The 18,123-nt window shown below is 42.1% G+C and overlaps 1 protein-coding gene across 3 annotated transcripts in view; it reads right to left on the bottom strand.

Annotated features, from left to right (window-relative positions):
• The window catches only part of POLB (DNA polymerase beta), a 63,145-nt gene that overhangs the window by 37,952 nt on the left and 7,070 nt on the right, over positions 1–18,123 (bottom strand). For 2 of the 3 annotated variants that reach the window (XM_081334068.1, XM_081334066.1), the window contains exons 2-5: positions 7,492–7,549; positions 6,340–6,406; positions 5,917–5,991; positions 4,439–4,497 (exon numbers count right to left, since the gene is read on the bottom strand). In XM_081334068.1, the coding sequence (XP_081190194.1) occupies positions 4,439–4,497; positions 5,917–5,991; positions 6,340–6,406; positions 7,492–7,549 (259 nt within the window). Of the gene's footprint in view, positions 1–4,438; positions 4,498–5,916; positions 5,992–6,339; positions 6,407–7,291; positions 7,383–7,491; positions 7,550–18,123 lie in introns of all 3 variants that reach the window. The other variant, XM_081334067.1, reaches the window with a different exon arrangement.

Genomic DNA, 18,123 nt, shown 5'->3' on the forward strand with positions numbered 1-18,123 from the left:
GTCAGCAAAATGAAGTCAATCCTAGAAAAAGATTGATGTCTATCAGAAAAAAAGTATAATCCTTTTCATGCAGGTGTGTGTCACGCCAAATGTCTCGCAATTCCAAATCGTCCTTCATTTCAAAAAAAGACTTAGGCAATCTGGCATGGCACGGAATACGCTTAAAAAAACCAGCCTTATTCATCTGTACGTCCAAAACGCCATTCCAATCCCCCATAAAAATAAACGATTTGTAATCCAATTGAGTAAGCTTTGTATGAAGTGAGCTAAAAAAGTCAGCCTGTTGTTGTTGTTGATTAGGAGCATACAGTCCAACTAAAAGCGTTTTTTTGCCTTCTAACAACAAATCTATCATTACGTATCTTCCATGCTTATCTGCTTCAATTAAGTCCGCTGTTATAGCACTTTTAACATAAACAACCACTCCATTTTTCTTATTCATTGCAGAGGCAACAAATTGCGTACCCAATCTTGAATTCAGTAAAAACTTTTGGTCCATAGCTCTAATATGCGTTTCTTGCAAACATATGACATCGGTCTTAAATTGTTTTAAATATTGAAAAACTTTCTTCCTCTTCTGAGGCGAATTTAGTCCATTAACATTCCAAGTTAAGAATTTAGTCGCCATTCTTGTCGCCCCGAAGCTTCTGGAGCACCTCTCCAATGGCCCTATCTTCTTTGGGCCGCGCTCCTCCCACTGCCTCGCTGTAAGTACGCTTTGAAAGTTCCATAAACTTCTGCTGGTCTTGTTCTTTTATTTGTTTTGCTCTTTTTAAAGCAGCACGCGTCACCCTTAGCTCTCCAGCATCAGCCAACAAAGTTGTAAATTGATCCCTTCCAGCACCATCCTCCTCTGTCTGGCCATCTTCAGCCTCATGAGGTTTTTCTTCACCAGATCCCTTTGCCGCTTCCAAAAGTGATAGTGGGGTTGCTTTTAAAACATTGTTGTAGAAATCACGCGCCTGTGCCACAGTAACCAGACGGTATCTTTTACCTTCATACATCGCCACCAGCCCAACTGGGATCTCCCATCTGAACCTTATATCACGTTGCTTAAGTTCCTGCACAATAAATGCAAAGTCCTTTCTTCTCCTTAAAATCTTTGGAGGGATTTCCTTTAGGACCAAAACTTCTTGGTCAGCAACCACTACTTTAGTATCGTAGGCAGCTTGAATAACTTCATCTCTGATTTCTCTCTTTGTAAAGTAAACCACCACATCTCTAGGTAACTTCCTCTGTCTGGCAATCCATGAGTTAACACGAAAAACTTTATCCATACATCCCTTTATTTCAAATGCTGGCTGACCCAATACTGCTTCCAGGGCTTCAGAAATCAGCTGCTTTAAATCTTCTTTAATATTTTCTTTTAAGCCTCTGATTCTAACAGCATACTGCATCTGGTGAAACTGAACAAGGCTTAACTCTCTGTCCATTTTGTCTCTTAAGTCTTCATTCTCCAATACCTTTACTTCTAGTACAGCATTTTTTTGAGTCAAATCTTCCACTTTTTCTTCCAGACCTTGCACACATTCAGCCACACTTTCCACTGTAGACAAAATGTCTACCCTCATCGCACTAAATTTTTCTTCCATCCTCTCTTCTATTCTCTCCTCCATTTTTGCCAATTTATCACCCAATGTTACTAAAATTACCTGGGCATGTTTTTCAAGAGCATCTTGTAAATCCTTCGATGTCAATGCAGCAGGAGGAAGCAAGGTTTGCAACGATGTCTGTTGCACCGGAGAAGTTCCAGCACTCCGAAGAGTTTTTGAGGGAGGTTTAGCCGCCATCTTTTACTTTCACTTGTGACGCACTTTCACTTTAAGTTTAAAAAGTCCATTAAGCTCGAGAGTAAAAACAAAGATCCTCTTCACCTTTTCCTCTTGTACCGCTCTGCCTGCTCCTTTTATTCCAGGGTCTTTCCTTTTGGCAGGGGTGGTCGTAAACGCCTGGCTCTGCTCCAAGAAATCCGGAGCAGAGACGCTGACCAGCTGGGAGCAACCCAGGCTACGGGGGAGTTCGATCCTTCAGCCGCCCAAGCTTCAAACTCCTCCTCTTCTCCTGAGGAGGGGGCTTCAAATTCACCCGAACAGCTGATCGGCGCTGTTTCGGGTGAAATCTACACAGCTGAGCCGCGGGCAGCCCGAAAAGGCTGTCTCCGGTGCTCCGCCGCCACCGGAAGTCCCGCTATTTTATTTTTATTCAGGGAGATTTTAATTATCAATATTCTACCTTCCTCATCTTGATAGATTTGTTTTGCTAGGATTCTTTCCTTGACATATATCACAATTCCTCCTTTTTTCTGCTGTGAGAGTGATACAAATTTAATTCCTAACTTAGGGTAGTTTAATAAATCTTGGTGCTGGTTCTTTATATGTGTTTCTTGTAAAATTATTATGTCTTTCTTACTGAGCCTGCTCAAAATTTTATTTTTCTTAGCCAGGGAATTTAAACTGTTTACATTTAATGATAGTGCTGTTAGTTCTTCCACATTACTGTCTATATTTTGATCCTGTCACTCTCGTCGATCTGTCTTCCTTAAATTCTTTGAGTCTGCTTTCATCGTCATTGCCATATTTCATTTTTTCTCGTTTCCTGTTCTTTGCCTTGTGATTCTCGTGTCTTTCTGTTGTATCTCTCTGTGTCCTCTTCTCTTAGTTCTCTTTCTTCTGATTCATCTTCGTTGTCTAGATACTGCTGAAAAAATTCTTCTGCTTTATCTATCATATCCAGCCTATGTCCTTTTTCTTGCCAAATCACCAGGATCGCTTCTGGCATCAGCCACCTAAAATTGATGTTTTGTCTTATTAATTTCGATGTGATGTATTGATAGGGCCTTCTTAAATCTCTTACACTCCTGGGGACTTGTTTGAGAACTGTTAGTTGTTTTCCTCTGTGTTCTATTGGGTCGTCTCTAGTTCTGTGCAAGATCTCGTCCCTGACTGACTTCTTAACAAATCTAATATGTACTTATTTTATTTTATTTTATTAAATTTATATACCGCCCTTTCCCGAAGGACTCAGGGCGGTTTACAGGGTATTTAAAACAACCAGTACAAAAGTTAAAAACAAATTAAAAAAGATTAAATCATCCCTAAAATTAAAAACCATCCCTAAAATTTCCTTAGGTAAGTTGTTTCTTCTCGCATAATTTGTGTGGATTCTATATATTTCATCGATCTCATTTGCCGTTTCCTCTTTCCTGGTCCCTAAGGCCCTCGCCAACAAATCTGTCATCATTTCTCTTCTTTCACGTTTTGAAAGCGTAGTTAATGATCTGCTTTCTCTGTTTCAAGCAAGATAACAGTTTTTTTTCTAATTCTTTGTTTGCTTGTGAGAGTTTTTCATTCATTTCATCTACTCTTCTTTCTTCTTTATTCATTCTGTCTTCCATTTCTAATAATTTCTGTTCATTTTTCAATATTTGTTGTTGGAAACATTCGAATTTTCCATCCATTGCTCCCATCTTCTCTTTAAGTTCTCTAGTATCATTCCTTATTTCACCTATTTCTTTTTTTCAAGTCCTCGTGATTTCTCAGCATAACCTCTTGCAGAGATTGTAGCATTGATTGTAAATCTTTTGAGTGAGCCTGCTCTCTCACGTGGCATCATTTCTTCTATCGATCTTTGCCCTGCTGGGCTTAGTTCCACCGATGTGGCCTGGGTTATCTGCCTTCTTCCAGTCCCAACTCTTGTTAGGTTGGGAATGCTTGTCATCTTTCGAAATGACATCAGTCAGCCCTCCCCCTTGTGTACAATCTTTATCTTTCCCTCTGCCACACCTGAAATATTTATTCTTCTTCTAAAGTTATGGTCACTGATACCTTATATCTTAACAATAATATTTTCTATATCTAACACAATATAAAACCTTTTACACTAACACTTCTAATATACAATAATTAACGGTCTGATATATTGATCAATTTCAAATATTCCTATTCCACTACAATTCTAACCTGGCCCTGGTTGCTCAACCCACAGTCCTGAGTCCTGTAGCCCATTTTTCACCAGATGTCCAGGAACTCCAACATCTAGTGCAGTCCTTGTTAACTTGGGCAAGAACTAAGCTGGTACAAATTTCTGTAATTTACTGTAGTCTCACTATATTTTTTATGAAAGAGATATTCTGTCTGACACCTCTGAGGAGACCTGTCCAGTATGACTGAACCTCTGGCAAAGCTCTCACTTTCGTCAGAGCACATAAGCCCCATAACCATATCAAGGAGTGCCTCACTGGGTAACAACAACAACATGCTTTTGTGGGATGATGAATATGTGTTTATCCCAAGCATGCTACTATTAAGAATAGTAGTAATTACTTTTATTAGTATTATTTTGTTCAGGAAACCTGATTCCTATTTTTTAGATTTCAGTTATTTGCCTTTTCCAAATACCCATTCTGGCAGTTTAAGATTAAATATGCACATAAATTTACCCTATGCCACTAACTCTGGTCAGTAAATTGATAGAAGAGCTTGTGTCATCTTGTCGAATCTAGAGCAAGGAAAATATAATAAAATCACTACTTTTGAGTTTTACACACACACACACACACACACACACACACACACAAAAAGAGTCATAGCATGGCTGGGCTGAAACATTATCGTAAGGATGCATGAGAGCTGTATATTAGCATATGAATTGCAGATAGAATAGAATAGAATAGAATAGAATAGAATAGAATAGAATAGAATAGAATAGAATAGAATAGAATAGAATAGAAGCTGGAAGGAACTTTGGAGGTCTTCTAATCCAGCCCCCTGCTCAAGCAGGAAAACCTATACCATCTCAGACAAGTCTCTTCAGAGATGGAACACCCATGATTTCTGAAGGCAAGCTGTTCCACTGGTTAATTGTCCTCACTGTTAGGAAGTTTTTCCTTAATTCCAGGTTGTTTCTCTCTTTGATCAGTTTCCAACCATTGTTTCTTGTCCTGCCCTCTGGTGCTTTGGAGAATAATCTGACCCCCTTTTTTGTGGCAGCCTCTCCAATACTGGAATACTGCAGTACTGTCACCCATTTTTCTTCTTTTCTTTAGAATAGCCAAACCCAAGTCCTGCAGCCGTTCTTTGTATGTTTTAATCTCCAGGCCTTTGATCATCTTAGTTGCTCTTCTCTGAACTTTTTCCAAGGTCTCAACATCTTTTTTGTAGTATGTTGACCAAAATTGGTCGCAGTATTCCAGGTGTGGTCTCACTAGGGTTTTATAAAGTGGTACTAATAGTTCGCACGATCTTGATTCTATGCCTGTTTATACAACCCAGGATTGTATTAGCTTTTTTGGCTGCTGCTGCACACTGCTGGCTCATAGTTAAGTGATCATCCACCAGGAGCCAAGTCTCACCTAATCTGTAGTTGTACCTTTGATTTTTCCTGCCTAAATGTAAAACTTTGCTTTCCTCCACATTAAAACTTATTTTGTTGGATAGGGCCCATTGTTCCAGTTTGTCAAGATCTTTTTGGATCCTGAGCTTGTCTTCTGGGGTGTTGGCTATTCCTGCCTAAGTCATTGATGAAGATGTTGAAGAGTACTGGACCTAAGATGGAGTGTTGTGGTACCCCACTGCTTACTTTTTAGGGAGACATAATAGTAGTATTCCAGTACTTGAGGGGCTGCCACAAAGAAGAGAGGGTCAATTTATTCTCCAAAGCGCCAGAGGGCAGGACAAGAAATAATGATTGGAAACTGATCAAAGAGAGAAGCAACCTAGAATTAAGGAGAAACTTCTTGACAGTGAGGACAATTAACCAATGGAATAGTCCAGTTTAGCTTTAATGAAAATATATATGAAATCTGTCTGAAATGGTATAGGGTTCCTGCCTAAGCAGGGGGTTGGACTAGAAGACCTCCAAGATCCCTTCCAACATTATTATTATTATAAATAAGACTCTAAGCATTCAAATATTTACCTTTTCTATCTTACGTAATTTTCCAGTAGATAAAAATTCATCGATCTTTTCAGCAATTTTAGTTCCTATGCCATCCTAAAAATATGAAGATGACATTAAAAAAACCCAAATCTTACATTTAGTAACCAGTGACATCAGACAAGCTCTTCGCATACACACATAAATGTTCTCAATTTAGTAATTCCTGCAAAATTTCTCAACTGTCCTTTACAGCAGAATAAGATCTGTTTTCTGTAAAACAGAAGTATGAGATTTCTCATGAACCTGTTTAGTAAACACCTTTTTAAATGGATTTAATTATATTTAGAATATTTAAAATGAAGCAATTTCTCAATGAAATTTGACTGAAATACCAACCGTATCAAGTAAAAACTCCCCCAAAACTTTTGAAAATTCCTTATTCTTATTAGCTCCAGAACTTACCAATTTCTTTGCTTCAGACCCACTTTTTATCTTGCTAGGGTACTTAGATATTACAGATGCTGCTTTCCTGCATGGGACAAGAAAAAAAAGTATCTTCCTATTTGGGCAATGCTGTCAGTCTGGGGGGGGGTGTCCCTAAGCCCGCCCCAGCTGCCTGCACAGAACCATCCCCTCTCCTCCCCCTCCTGCTGGTCCGAAAAGCTGGAAAGGTCTATGGCAAAAGTGTTTTCCAAATTGCATGATAGAATTCCAAGAACAGCCTCTTGCAAAAAAGAAATACAAGGAAAATTTCTACCATATTTTCTAAAACAGGGCTTTTCAACCAGTGGTACGGGTACCACCTGTGGTACACTGGCACCTGGCAGGTGGTACGCGACCATCCTAGAAAAGGGGTAGCGGGGGAGGGGAATGAACTAAACTGGTGGCAGCACTGCACAAGCCTGAGCAAGAGGTGGCTAGAGCTGCAGGGCTGAGTGAAAGTGCTAGGATCAGCGCTTCTTCGGGGCTGTCAGGGTTCAGTGGAAGTGCCAGGATCGGCGCCAGGCTCCAGCTGGAGCTCAGAGCTGATCCCGGTGCTTCTGCTGAGCCCAGAAGAACCACCGATCAGCTGGAATGTTGCAGCATCTCCAGGGTCTTGTGATTTACATTCAGATGCTTGGCAACTGACTCATATTTATGACGATCACAGTGTCCCAGGGTCATGTGAAGTGACCAAAACCTGCTGCAACCACCCAGCAGACCGGGGGAATAAAAACCAAACACCCCCCCACCCCACCCATGCTGCCAATCCGCAACAGAAATGCTCACAACAATGGAAACCTCAGACAGGAGGAAGAGCGCCGCCAGGCGGGCAGGCAGGTGTCTTGCTTGGCTGTGGCTTGGGGGGCACTTTTTTCAGTGCCAATGTAACTTCATACAGTCATTAAGCGAACTGTTGTAAGTTGAGGACTACCTGAACTTCATCACTTTTTTCCTTTTTTTTTTGGTCATCAAGTTTTTGACACTTTGCTAGGCGAATGGTGGTACTCAGATGTTGCCATATCCTAAAAGTGGTACAATGGATGAAAAGGTTGAAAAGCCCTGTTCTAAAACAGTGATAAGAGATTCCATATGAAACAGATTAGATGATTGTTCACAAAGTGTAAATCTTACCTGTAAGCATTGTATTTATGAATAGCTCTATTCACATTCTTTTCATAGTTGGCCAATTCTGAAAACAGTATAAAGAGCATAAATTAAAACCTTTCAATTTAACTATTTATTTTTTTAAAAATATATGGCTGCTCAACTCAACGGCGCTGGGGAGCTTACAAGGATAAAATCCCAATATAAAAACAATACAAAAAGCAATGATCCCACGTCCCCTTGGCGACAAATCTTGTGAGCCACCTGATGGGGTCTCCAGGCCCATTGGCAGAAGCATCTCTTCAGGGCCTTGGGAAAAGTGTCACAGTGGAGGCCATTCTCATTTCCATAGGGACTATTAATTTCTATGATATTAATTTTAATGGTAAAGGAAAGCACACTGTTACTATCTAACTAAAACAGAGGGAGTCCAAAAGCATTTTGGGAAATGGACCTTTACTCCAATCCCCAAACTCCCCAAGAGAATAGAGATGTGCCCCCATAAATTCAAGCTTTGCTCCCCCCCTCTACAGCCAAGTGAAGGGCTTTGCCTTCAGAAGTTGTGGGTGCTCGATCGCTGGAGGTTTTAATTTAATTTAATTTAATTTAATAATTTAATTTGTATACCGCCCTTCTCCCGAAGGACTCAGGGCGGTGAACAGGGCAATACATAATAAAAAACAGGATACAAAAATTAAAAAGTGATTAAACAACTATGCCCGTAGTAATTGATACATATTAAAAATAAAACTAATTATAAAAACCCAACCCAACTAATTATAAAAACCCAACTCAAGAAGAGACTGGACAGTCGCTTGTCTGAAATGACAGATTTTCCTGCAGGGAGTTGGACTAGATCACGGGTCGGCAACCCGCGGCTCCGGAGCCGCATGCGGCTCTTTGAGCCGTCTCCTGCGGCTCCCAGCCGCCTGGTGCGCGCGCACCTCTTCGAACGGGCAGTGGTGCGCGCGCACCTCTCCAAATGGAGAGTGGCACTGCCCGTTTGGAGAGGTGCGCGCGCACCTCTCCGAATGGGCGGAGGTGTGCGCGCACTTCCCCAAACCTTTGGAGAGGTGCGCGCGCACCTCCGCGCGGGCAGCGGCGCCGCTCTTTGAGAAAGCTGCCGCGGCACGTTTGCAGGCTGCCGAAAGCGGCAGCTCTGTAGACGGGCCGCGGCAGCTTTCCCAAGAAGCGGCGCCGCTGCCCATTCTGAGAGGTGCGCACGCACCTCTCCGAACGACCGTAGGTGCGCGTGCACCTTTCCAAACCTTTGGAGAGGTACGCGCGTACCTCCACGTGAACGGGCAGCGGCGCCGCTCTTTGAGAAAGCTGCCGCGGCCCGTCTGCAAAGCTGCCGCTCTAAGCAGACGTCTTCGGCCCGAAACCTGAGGCGCTTTCGAGACCCGCGTTTGCGCATGGCGGACGGAGGTGCCACTACCGGTCGATCTCGAGGTGCCATTTCGTTACAGGTGGCCGAGGGGCTGAGCCTACCCGGTGGGCTTCGCAGCACAGCTCCTCAGCCATCCCGTCCCTGCCGGCATCGTGACCGGCCGACAGAGCAATTCTCGCGATACCCAGAAACACCCAGGCTCGGGAAAAGGACAGACGATCTGACTGCGCCTATGGAAGCGTCATCGGTTCGAGACGAGAGGCGGATCCGCGGTCGGGGCTGCCGGAGCGGTTCAGTCTCCAGGCTCTTGGGCTACGAGGCGGGCTCAGGTTATTTTGAATTTTCTCATCCACGATGTTTGTTTTCAAATATAGGACCAGTGGGTGATCTCTTTTCGGCAGATATTTTTCCCCATTCTCAGCCTCGAATTTTCCTACCTTACACGAAGAATAGCATGGCAGGTAGCATCCTTGTTCAACTTGTGAATTAGCACTCCTCCCCCCCGGTCGTTTTCAATGTTTTTTTTTTAAAGAAAGAGGCGAGGAAGGTAGTTTCGGCTGGAAGGGGGATTAATTGGACACAGCAGTGAACAGATCTGCATTATACTCCTATAATGGTCGTAGGCGCCAAGTTCACCCTTAGTTGTACTCGTAATGTTTTTCCCTCATTTCACTGAGCCACCCTTGGTTCTGCCTTTCCACGAAGGAAACTGTTCTGTGAACCAGAGAGAAACCGTTTCTTTTTTCTTCCAGTGAATCGGGGAAAAGAGGTAGAGGATACAAAGGTTTGGGGAGGTGCGCGCGCACCTCTCGGAATGGGCAGCGGCGCCGCTTCTTGGGAAAGCTGCCGCGGCCCGTCTACAAAGCTGCCGCTTTCGGCAGCCTGCAAACGTGCTGCGGCAGCTTTCTCAAAGAGCGGCGCCGCTGCCCGTTCGTGCGGAGGTACGTGCGCACCTCTCCAAAGGTTTGGGGAGGTCCGCGCGCACCTACGGTCGTTCGGAGAGGTGCGCGCGTACCTCTGCGCAAACGGGCAGCGGCGCCACTCTTTGAGAAAGCTGCCGCGGCACGTTTGCAGGCTGCCGAAAGCGGCAGCTTTGCAGACGGGCCGTCGCCGTTGCGCAACCGGGAACCGGTTCCATCACACATAAAAAAAAATGGCAAGCGTGCGCGTCCGCGCATGCGCAAGAAAAAACCGTTTTGCGCATGTGCAAAACGTTTTTTGCGCATGCATGGACACACACACGCGGCTCCCACTTTTTTTTATGTGTGATGGAACCGGTTCCCAGTGGTTCTTTTCCTTTTTCAGGTTGCCGACCCCTGGACTAGATTGACCTCCAAGGCCCCTTCTAATTCTGTTATTCTATATTCGAAGTTCTAAGATGGAAGCATTTTCTTCAAAACAAAACATCCAAGCTTGGCTGCATTTTTGCAAAAATCTACATCGTCTCACAAAAGCATGTGAGAGAATGTGTTATGGTCTGATGAGACCAAGGTTGAATTTCTGGACATAAATCCAAACGGTATGTTTGGTGCAAAAACCATGCTGTGCATCACCAAAAGTATACCATACACACAATGAAACATAGGGGTGGTATCATTATGCTTTGGAGTGCTTTTCTTCACTGGGGCTTTAGTTAAGTTGGAGAGGATTATGAACAGTTTCAAATATGTCAATTTTGACACAAAACCTCTATGCTGAAGAGGAATTTCACCTTTCATTATAACAACAACCCAAAGCATATCTATAAATTAACAAAAGAAGATCAAAGTTTAGGAATGGCCCAGCCATAGCCTGGACCTGAATGCAACTGGAAATTTGTGGGGTGACCTGAAGAGGCAGCCCCAAAAGACTGAATGTTGTCTACAATCAAAAGGTACTTCAACAAGGACTTCCGGGTGGCAAGGCTCCGTCGATGGCGGCCGTTCTGGCCGTCAGCCCCGTTGTTTTCCGTTGGAGCCGCTAAAACAGCAACGATCAGCTGTTTTGCAGCTCGGAAACCCTCTCCTCGGGAGAAGAGGGGGGGGTGAGCGTTTAGATAGGGGTAGAGCTCCCCTAGACCACCAGAGTTTAAACTCTGGGGGTTGAAGGGTGAGAGCCCCCCCGAAGCCTGAATTAGCTCCGGACTCGAGGACTCCTCTGCTCCAAGGCTCCAAGGACGCTGCAACCATCCCTGCAATCAACAATTAACTCTGGATTACCTGGATGCAGGCAGAGCTGTGCAGGAGAATATTGAAATAGCAAGTATTTGAACTTTAACTCTGTTCATTTTGAAAGAAAGTTGCAAGTGGTGTGGAAAGTGAAAGTGCGCAACAGAAATTAACTGGGTGTTAAATCAACTAAAGTTCCTAGAAGTGCTGGGTGTTAAATCAACTAAAGTTCCTAGAAGTGCTGGTGCCTCACCAGTTCAGCATTCTTCACTACAGGCTTTTATGCCTCCTCCTGTGGCACCCGCACCCGCACCAACAATAAAAGATTTACAAGATGCCTTAAAAATACAATCCCAGCAAATAGCTGAACTTATTGAGGAGAAGAATACTGAAATAAGAGCAGACATTTTAGCTGCATTTCAAGGGCTTGCAGTCTGTATTGAGCGTCTGGATGATCGTATGGAAGAGCTCAATCAAAATAATTTGAGATTAGATGCTAAAATGTTGGAAGCTGAAAACGTGATGGAAAAGATTGATGATGATGTAGTCATGTTAGAGATATGGAGTTTGTTGTGAGGATTAGAGGAATGAAAGAAGACCCTAAGGAAAATCTGAAAGAGTTATTGGCACAAGCTCTCGAACCGGTTTTGGAGTGTCAAGCAGAAGATATTATGGAGGATATAGATAAAATATTTCGTGTTAACTCTTGGATTGCCAGACAAAGAAAACTACCTAGAGATGTGGTGGTTTATTTTACAAAGAGATCAATTAGAAATGTGATTATCCAAGCCTTTTACAACAATAGATTTAAAGTTGCTGAGCAAGAAGTTTTAATTTTGAAAGAGATTCCTCCAAGAATTCTAAGGAGAAGAAAAGAATTTGCTTTTTTGGCAGATGAATTAAAGAAACGGCAACTTCAGTTTAGATGGGAGATTCCAGTAGGCTTGGTGGTGACTTATGCTGGCACGAGATATTGCCTTAATACAATCTTGAAGGCACGAGATTGTTATTCTAACATATTGAAGGCAGGTTCTCCGCGATCTTCAGAATTTAAAGGAAGGAAGGACGAAGGAGAGCGTCAGACTCGAGTGTTGAGTATACAAGGAGCTGAAGGAGTTACTTTGCAGAAGGATGAAGAATCTCAGCAAATTTCAGAAGTGGAGCAGTCCCAGATGCCATCAGAAGAGGTTAGAGAACAAAGAATGACACGGGCTGCAATCAGACGAATGAGACAAGAACAAGAACAACAGAAAGCTACAATCATATCTCAAGAACCTACTTATAGTGAAGCAGTGGGAGGAGCGAAACCGAAGAGGGTGCAGGTGGTTTTGCAAGAGACGCTCCGAAAGCTTCAGGTCGCAAAAGATGGCGAGAAAGTTTCTAACCTGGAATGTTAATGGATTAAATTCCCCGCATAAGAGAAAGTATTTTAGTATTTGAAACAATTTAGAAATGATGTTGTTTACAGGAAACACACATTTGAACAGCTGATCAAAAATATTTGATAAACTCTAGATTGGGTACCCCCTTCATGGATTACTGCCTTGTCGTGGCGAAGGGGCTTGCGTAATTCAATGAAGCTATGAGCTATGCCGTGCAGGGCCACCCAAGACGGACAGGTCATAGATGAGAATTCTGACAAAACGTGATCCACTGGAGAAGGAAATGGCAACCCACTCCAGTATCTTTGCCATGAAAACCCTATGGACAGTACCAAAAGGCAAAACGATATGACGCTGGAAGATGAGCCCCTCAGGTCGGAAGGTGTCCAATATGCTACTGGGGAAGAGCAGAGGGCTAGTACTAGTAGCGCCAGAAAGAATGAAGCGACTGGGCCAAAGCCGAAAGGACGCTCAGCTGTGGATGTGTCTGGTGGTGAAAGGAAAGTCCGATGCTGTAAAGATTTTTTCTCCATAGGAACCTGGAATGTAAGATCCATGAATCAAGGAAAGCTGGACGTGGTCAAACAAGAGATGACAAGACTGAACATCGACATCTTAGGTATCAGTGAACTAAAATGGACAGGAATGGGTGAATTTAATTCAGATGACCATCAGGTATACTACTGCGGGCAGGAATCCCTCAGAAGAAATGGAGTAGCCTTCATAGTCAATAAAAGAGTAGGAAAATCAATACTGGGATACAATCCTCAAAATGACAGAATGATCTCAGTTCGAATCCAAGGCAAACCATTCAATATCACAGTAGTCCAAGTCTATGCCCCAACCACCGGTGCTGAAGAGGATGAAATTGACCGGTTCTATGAAGCCCTACAGCACCTTATAGAAGTAACACCAAAAAATGATGTCCTTATCATCATGGGGGATTGGAATGCTAAAGTAGGAAGCCAAAAGATAACTGGAATAACAGGCAAGTTTGGCCTTGGAGTACAAAATGAAGCAGGGCACAGGCTGATAGAATTTTGTCAAGAGAATACGATGGTCATAGCAAACACTCTTTTCCAACAACCCAAGAGACGGCTGTACACATGGACATCACCAGACGGTCAACACAGAAATCAGATTGACTATATGCTCTGCAGCCAAAGATGGAGAAGCTCTATACAGTCGGTAAAAACAAGACCAGGAGCTGACTGTGGCTCAGACCATGAGCTTCTCCTTGCAAAGTTTAGGCTTAAACTGAAGAAAGTAGGGAAAAGCACTAGGCCACTCAGGTATGAATTAAATCATATCCCTGTTGAATATACAGTAGAGGTGACAAATAGATTTAAGGAATTAGATCTGGTAGACAGAGTGCCTGAAGAACTATGGACAGAGGTTCGCAACATTGTACAACAGGTAGCAACCAAAACCATCCCAAAGAAAAAGAAATGCAAGAAAGCAAAATGGCTGTCTGAGGAAGCTTTGCAAATAGCTGAGGAAAGGAGGAAAGCGAAAGGCAAGGGAGAAAAACATAGATATGCCCAATTGAATGCAGAATTCCAGAGAATAGCTAGAAGAGATAAGAATGCCTTCTTAAATGAACAGCGCAAAGAAATAGAAGAAAACAATAGAATAGGGAGGACCAGAGATCTTTTCAAGAAAATTGGAGAGATGAAGGGAACATTCCATGCAAAAATGGGCATGATAAAGGACCAAAATGGCAGGGACCTAACAGAGGCAGAAGAGATTAAAAAGAGGTGGCAAAATTACACAGAAGAACTATACAAGAATGAGCTTAACGTCCCAGATAATCACAATGAGGTGGTCACTGACCTCGAGCCAGACATCCTAGAATGTGAAGTGAAGTGGGCCTTAGAAAAGTTGAGCAACAACAAAGCTAGTGGAGGTGACAGTATTCCAGCTGAGCTATTCAAAATCTTAAAAGACAGTGCAGTAAAAGTGCTACACTCAATTTGCCAGCAAATTTGGAAAACTCAACAGTGGCCACAGGATTGGAAAAGATCAGTTTACATTCCAATTCCAAAGAAAGGCAGTGCCAAAGAATGTTCAAACTATCGCACCATTGCACTCATTTCTCATGCTAGTAAAGTCATGCTTAAAATTCTACAAGCTAGACTCCAGCAGTATGTGGATCGAGAACTACCAGAAGTACAGGCAGGATTTCGAAGAGGCAGAGGAACTAGAGATCAAATTGCCAACATACGCTGGATCATGGAGAAAGCTAGGGAGTTCCAGAAAAACATCTACTTCTGCTTCATTGACTATGCTAAAGCCTTTGATTGTGTGGATCATAACAAACTGTGGCAAGTTCTTAAAGAGATGGGAGTACCAGACCATCTTATTTGTCTCTTGAGAAACCTATATGCGGGTCAAGAAGCAACAGTGAGAACTGGACACGGAACCACTGATTGGTTCAAAATTGGGAAAGGAGTCCGGCAAGGCTGTATACTGTCGCCCTGCCTATTTAACTTATATGCAGAGCACATCATGAGAAAGGCGGGGCTAGATGAATCAAAAGTTGGAATTAAGATTGCTGGAAGAAATATCAACAACCTAAGATACGCAGATGATACCACTCTAATGGCAGAAAGTGAAGAAGAACTAAAGAGCCTCTTGTTTCGGGTGAAGGAGAGTGCAAAACTTGGGTTGAAACTTAACATTAAGAAAACCAAGATCATGGCATCTGGCCCTCTCAATTCCTGGCAAATGGATGGGGAAGAAATGGAGGTAGTGACAGATTTTGTTTTCCTGGGCTCCAAGATCACTGCAGATGGGGACTGTAGCCAAGAAATTAAAAGACGCTTGCTCCTGGGAAGGAAAGCCATGGCAAATCTAGACAGCACACTAAAAAGCAGAGACATCACCCTGTCAACAAAAGTGCGTATAGTCAAGGCTATGGTCTTCCCAGTTGCAATGTATGGCAGTGAAAGTTGGACCATAAGAAAGGCTGAGCGCCAAAGAATTGAGGCCTTTGAACTATGGTGCTGGAGAAGACTCCTGCGAGTCCCTTGGACTGCAAGGCGATCAAACCGGTCAGTCCTAGAGGAGATCAATCCTGACTGCTCTTTAGAAGGCCAGATCCTGAAGCTGAAACTCAAATACTTTGGCCACCTAATGAGAAGGAAGGACTCACTGGAGAAGAGCCTAATGCTGGGAAAGATCGAGGGCAATAGAAGAAGGGGACGACAGAGAATGAGGTGGCTGGATGGAGTCACTGAAGCAGTAGGCGTGAGCTTAAATGGACTCCAGAAGATGGTAGAAGACAGGAAGGCCTGGAGGAATGTTGTCCATAGGTTCGCGATGAGTCGGACACGACTTTGCAGCTAACAACAACAACAACAAGATTGGGTACACAGTTTAGTGCGTCTGCTCCAGATAAGAAAAATGGAGTAGTTATTTACGTCAAGAAGAATTTAACAGCTAATTTAATTGAAACAGACAAACAAGGAAGATACCGGTATGTTATAATTGAATTGTTAATAGAAGGCAAGAAAATACTTTTAGTTGGATTATATGCTCCTAATCAACAGCAAGGAGAATTTTATAAACTTTTACACAGCAAGATAATTCAATGGGATTATGAATCGTGTATTTTGAAGGGAGACTGGAATGGTGTCCTGGATGCACAAAAGGAAAAAAGGTCTTTTTAGAAGTATACCAAATCATGCTAGATTGCCTAAATCTTTTTTTGAGATGAAAGATGACCTGGAATTGAGAGATGTTTGGAGAGAAAGAAATTTGCAAGAAAAAGATTTTACTTTTTTCTCTGATAGACAACAAACCTTTTCTAGGATTGATTTTGTATTAACTACTGTTTTTTTTCCTAGGATTAAGAAGATTAAGATATGTCCAAGAACTTTATCAGACCATAGTCCAGTATGATTGGAACTGGAAAAAGAGAGTGGAGATAGGCGGTCTTGGAGACTGAACGAAAATTTGTTTAGATATCAAGAAAACGTGGAAGAATGTAAAAAACAGATGAAAGAATTTTTTAATATAAATATGCATAAGGGTACTTCTATTGAAATTGTTTGGGATGCAAGCAAAGCTTATATGAGAGGAGTGTTAATATATTTGGACAACAAACATAGGCGCAAACATAAGCGAAAAGAATTAGAGGAAATTAAGAGGAAAGAGAAGGCTCTAATTTTGAATCCATCTGATAAGAGGATCAAATAAGCAATTACTTTGTTAAGAGGTCAGTTTAATATGTTGATGGCAGATCAAGTGGCAACCAACCTACGGTATGTTAAACATAATACTTTTTGTAATGTTAATAAGCCAGGTCAGGTAATATAGATAGAATAGATTACAAGGGTAAAGAGGTGTTTCAGCAGAATCTTATTAAAAAGGCTTTTGTTGAATTTTATTCTAAGTTATACGTTAGGGATAAGATTCAAGATGTAGATATAGATAGATATTTACAAGAAGTTAATATCCCTGTTCTTACACAAGAGCAAAGGGAAGGGATGAATCAACCGATAAATGATGAAGAAATTATTCTAGCAATTAAACAATTAAAGGTGGGGAAAGCACCAGGAACAGATGGCTTGACTGCCGTTTATTATAAGAGCCTTGGTGGAGCAGTGGGCTAATGCCTCCTTAAGTAACACCAGCTGCCTGCAATTAGTGCAGGTTCGCATCCCACCAGGCTCAAGGTTGACTCAGCCTTCCATCCTTCCGGGGTAGGTAAAATGAGGACCCAGATTGTTGGGGGCAATTAAGCTGACTTTGTAATAATGCCGCTGGGGTGTGTGTGAAAGCCCTAATAAGCAGGCATATACATAGAATGAAGGCTACTGCTAAGCTTGTAAGCCGCCCTGAGTCTTCGGAGAAGGGCGGGATATAAATGGAATTAAAATAAAATAAAAAATATAAAGATTTACAGTTAGAAATGGTGGAACCTTTAAAAGAATTATTTAGAACAATCCAATCTGGAGAAGTGCCTCCATCGTGGAAAACGGCTTTTATATCGCTGATTCCGAAGGAAGATCAAGATCTTACCCAAACCAAAAATTATAGGCCAATATCGCTTTTAAATACTGATTATAAGATATTTGCAAAAATTTTAGCAAATAGATTAATGAAGGTGATGCAGCAAATGATTCATAGTGACCAAACAGGATTTATAAGTGGTAGACAAATGAAGAATAATGTGAGACATATTGTAGATTTATTGGAATTTTTGGAAAGAAATAACCAGGTCTCTGCAGCGCTGATTTTTTTGGATGCTGAAAAAGCTTTTGATCAATTGGACTGGCAATTTTTATTTAAGGTACTGGAGAAAATGGAGTTTGGGGATAATTTTTTACAACCTATTAGGGCAATATATCAGAAGCAAACAGCTCAAATAATAGTCAATGATAGTTTGACAGAAACATGTAACATTGAAAAAGGTACAAGACAGGGATGTCCATTGTCACCTTTGTTGTTTGTTTTAACATTGGAAATATTATTGATTAAGATACGAGACTCAAATAAAATTAAGGGAATTAAAATAAGAGATCAAGATTACAGATTGAGAGCGTTTGCGGATGACTTGGTTATTACATTAAGTCAACCGACTTATTCAGTTGTAGAATTGATGGAGATAATACTGCCATATGGAAAAGTTTCTGGATTTAAGATAAACACGCAAAAGCCTAAAATATTGTCTAAAAATATGACCATAGAACAAAAGGTTGTTTTAGAAGAGCTAACGGGATTTGAAATAGTTACA

The sequence above is a fragment of the Vipera berus genome (assembly GCF_964194415.1).
Source record: "Vipera berus genome assembly, chromosome: 8".
NCBI classification, from domain to species: Eukaryota; Metazoa; Chordata; class Lepidosauria; order Squamata; family Viperidae; genus Vipera; species Vipera berus.